This window comes from Capsicum annuum, chromosome 9, assembly GCF_002878395.1.
Source record: "Capsicum annuum cultivar UCD-10X-F1 chromosome 9, UCD10Xv1.1, whole genome shotgun sequence".
In the NCBI taxonomy this organism is placed as follows: Eukaryota; Viridiplantae; Streptophyta; class Magnoliopsida; order Solanales; family Solanaceae; genus Capsicum; species Capsicum annuum.
In genome coordinates this window covers 40,982,942-40,987,213 of record NC_061119.1, presented here as the reverse complement: position 1 = coordinate 40,987,213, position 4,272 = coordinate 40,982,942, and the positions used below count along the sequence as shown (strand labels likewise).

Genomic DNA, 4,272 nt, shown 5'->3' with positions numbered 1-4,272 from the left:
ACTCCCCTGCATTGTGATAACAAAAGTGCGGTACAAATTGCAAAGAATTCTGTCTTCCATGAGCGTACGAAGCACATTGAGATTGATTGTCACTTCACCCGTCATCATTTACAGCTCGGGACCATATCGCTTCCTTTTGTTCCATCGTCTTTGCAGATTGCTGACCTTTTTACGAAGGCTCAGTCGGCGTCTCGATTTCGTTTTTTGTGTGACAAACTCTCAATGCTTATTGCTGTTGCATTGTGAGTTTGAGGGGGGATGTTAGCCCATATGTTATTGGGCCTTTAGTTTATGGACCTTTAGGTTATTGGCTATGTATATATATAGCCTACTTTTGTTTTAGTTAGTTTTTATGCTTTTCAGATTATATTGTAAACCGTAGCCTTTCTTTCTTTCAATAAAGTTCTATTAACAACAAAATGTAACAGTTTGCTTGTGATTTTTCAGATTAAAGAAAATACCAATGATAGTCAACAACAAAATACCTAGTGTAATCCTACACGGGTAAAAATGGAATTTATAGTCACAGATGAAAAGCAAAATGGTTGATCCAATTTCCTTTCCAAATTACAATCTCTCTTTACATTTAGAAATGGATAATACTCCTAAGCTAGTACTGTTGTTTCATCTTCACAATCTAGCAGTGTTTGGACCACTGAGGCCATTGTAGGCCTTTTATTTCTATCTTGCTCCACACAAGAAAGGCCTATTTCAATCAGTGTGACAGCTTGGTTCCTGCTAAATTTGCCTTCTAATCTTGGATCAACTATTTTCTCTGCCCAAGAGTGATCTTCTCCACTTTGAATCTTCCTCTTCACCATCCTGACAAATTTTCCGAGCTGTGAATCTTGTTCGTGATCACATTCACCATCATCCACCACCCAGCTTGACAGCCTACTTCCCTTGATCATCTCTAGTATTACAATCCCAAAGGCATAAACATCAACCTTTGCTGTGATAGGTTGGTTCAAAGCCCATTCTGGAGCCATGTAGCCTTTAGTGCCGCGAATCTTTGTGAAATCTGAACCAGGGCCTTCTCTTTGGGAGAGCTTTGCAAGTCCAAAATCTGCAATCTTAGGCTCAAGTTCACTATCGAGAAGTATATTTTCAGGCTTCACATCACAATGAATCACCCATTCAAGGCATTCATGATGAAGATATGCAAGACCTTTTGCTGTCCCTAATGCCACTGCAAACCTTTGTTTCCATCCAAGAGTATCTGCCCCGGAAAGATGCCTGTCGAGTGATGAGTTCTCAATGTATTCATACACCAAAAGCTGATGTCTCCCTTCAGAACAAAATCCCCACATCCTCACCAAATTCATGTGGTTGATTCTTCCTATGGTAGTCATCTCTGCCCAAAACTCTTCTTGAAACTCATTTGCGAGTTTCTTGACTGCTACCGCTCTTCCATCTCCTAAAACTCCTTTGTAAACAGCTCCTGAACCTCCTCTTCCGAGCTCAACCTTGAAGTGCTTTGTTGCTTTCTTAAGTTCAGTATACGTGAACCTCCTGAACTGAGTCGATGACACCATTTTATATCCTTCCTCAATGGAAGCAGGAATCCCGTGTTTGCTAAATAACACCCACCAGCCTAACACGAAGAATAGAATCTCTATTCCACCAAGGGTGGAACAAAATAAGTAAAGATAAATCCACTTCACCTTCTTAAAATCGAATACATACATAGAAGGAGAACCAAAAAGAACGTTTTCTGGACTCAATCCACATTTTGCATCAGTGCCTTCAAGAATCAAATGACCTGATTCTGATGCACTCAGATTCATAGGGAGTTTCAAGAATACACTTCCAGGAAAACCAGGAGACCGATATCCATTGAAAAGGATGCCTTTAGTATAGCATGATCCCTCACCAGTTCGCCTATAGACAAATGCACGACAACTTGGATCACCCAAGCACAATTCCCTGCAAGACTCCATTGACAACGGAGTGGTGGCATTCAGATCAAAACCCCAGTAATCAACATTGGGAACCTCCACAAACTTGACCTGTTGTCTGGACTCCAAAATTTTTGAACTAAATATTGGCCTACAACCTCTACTCCAATCACTTTCATTCAACGTCTTATATCCAGGAGGACATGTACATTTAGGTTCAGTCACATAAGTACATATCGAAAATCTTCCACATATTCCATGCACAATACAAGCTTGTCCAATAGCTTGCCAAGAAATCTTCCACAACCCCGTCGTGTTATCCAAACTATAGATTCTCAAATTCCCATCAATGTCCATAGTCATCCTTCTTAATATCCCAAACCCCATATCAGAAACATTGAATTCCAGCCTATCACTTGAGAAAAATCTACCCATTCCATCAAAATAGGCAAATCTACTACTATTTTGGCTAGTTCTACCATTCGCGTATACATCCCTATCGCGATTAGGCCAATATATACTTGAAACTTGAGGACCATCATAGATCATCCTCAAAACATTATCACTATCAAAGTACAAACTAAAATATCCAGGTGATAAACTCCCTTTCCTCAAAGGAGGTACCAACCTATGATTCTTGGTGAAAAATTGGTAAGGCAGTAAAGTATCAGTAGGCAAATCAAAACTCTGCCACATAATATCACCTTGTGGATTCTTCAAAACTAAGTTGCCTGTTTCAAGAACCTCAGCGCTTTCTATATCGAATGATGTTGTGTTTGTTTGCCAAACAATTGTGTCATCAACATCTGTTAAAACAAATGCTCCATTTTTTCTGAGTGTCAACTTTGAACCTTTGAGATTAACCGGCCTATCTTGTTTCGCATTCCAAACAACAGTTTTGTCCCTCGAGTTTGTGTACCATATGCCAAAGTAATACGCATTAGTAGTACTGCCTATAGGATAAAAGCCACAAGTGAATGTGTTTCGCGGAGAAGTGATGAAATGTGATTCATCTTTAACAGAAAAAGAATCCCCTCTAGACAGAATTCTTGATGCTGTTATCAAAGGGAAGGACAATACAAGAAATGAGAAAACTAGAAAGGGAAAAGGATAGCAAAGTTTCAAATTTTTCATGGCTACAAGATATGGATACGGAATTTGGTGTCATAAATGTTAAAAGTGGATGATGGAAAAGAAGTGATGGATTTGTTTTATATCTACAGTTCATTTTTTAAGATTGAGAATCAGTAGTCAAACAGCTAATTGGTTAAAGGAAAAAAGAAACATCCTAGTCGGTTCAAATTGGAAAGGCCAAGATAAAGTGTGAACAAGTATATGACATCATTTTGATTAAACACGACATTTAGATTAAAATAAATGTTAGATATTTATGTGGTATAAATTATTTTATTAAAAATTAAAAATTAAAACTAAATTATTTTTACTATAAAAAGATAAGACATTCTTTTTTCTGAGACTGACAAAAGAACTGCATGTGAATTGATACAGAGTGAGGGGGTATGTATAGCTTAATGCAAGTGGGGATTTAAGAATGACAATGATTTCAATGGGAATTTTTAATTTTAGGGACATGTTTGTTTGACATTGAGGCGGCTGACGAAGATGTGTACTCCCACTTTCCATATTTCATCATATGTCTCAAACTAATTGATATTTATTGAATTAAAATAAAATTAATTATTTTTTTATTTTAATTTATATAATTAATATAATTTTTGAAGTCTCAATAATATCTATTTATATGCCCTATCAATAATTTTTATAACTACTTTTATGCCTATTAATATGAATAAAGAGTATAATAGTGAAATTGATCATTTTATTATGACTTTTTAAGTAACTTGCAATATGAAAAATGCTCAACTAATATAAAACAAAGAAAATATTATTGTTATAGGATTGATTATTACATAGAAAAAATAAAATTTTCTAAAAGTAAAAATTAATAATTTAATGATTGATAAAGTATGGTCGATGAAGTGTGGATGCAAATTTTAGAAATTAAGATTCAAATTTTAAAGACTACGAAAAAAAACTAAATAATTTCTTCTCATTTCTTTGGGTGAGATACCAGATATACTAAACATCATGTTCTAAAAAAAATTAGTCACACAATGGAACCCATTTTTAAATTTTTAAGAAAATAAGAGAAAGAGAAATCTTCTCCCAAATACACATCACGCCCATGGCACACACGAAGAGGAATATAATCAGGACGCATGCAATGTTTGGATGTTAGGTTCGAGCACAAATTTATATAAAAAAAAATATTATTAAAATTACAATACATATGGTAAATATGGTTAGATAGGGACCATAACTTTTAAACATTATGAACTCAATATTAAAATCT

The 4,272-nt window shown here is 35.5% G+C and overlaps 1 protein-coding gene across 1 annotated transcript; it reads right to left on the bottom strand.

Moving 5' to 3' along the window:
• Positions 1-605: 605 nt before the first annotated feature.
• Positions 606-3,032, bottom strand: LOC107842846 (putative receptor protein kinase ZmPK1). The gene has a single exon (XM_016686881.2). It carries the CDS (start codon positions 3,030-3,032, stop codon positions 606-608), a length of 2,427 nt encoding a protein of 808 aa, XP_016542367.2.
• Positions 3,033-4,272: the final 1,240 nt, after the last annotated feature.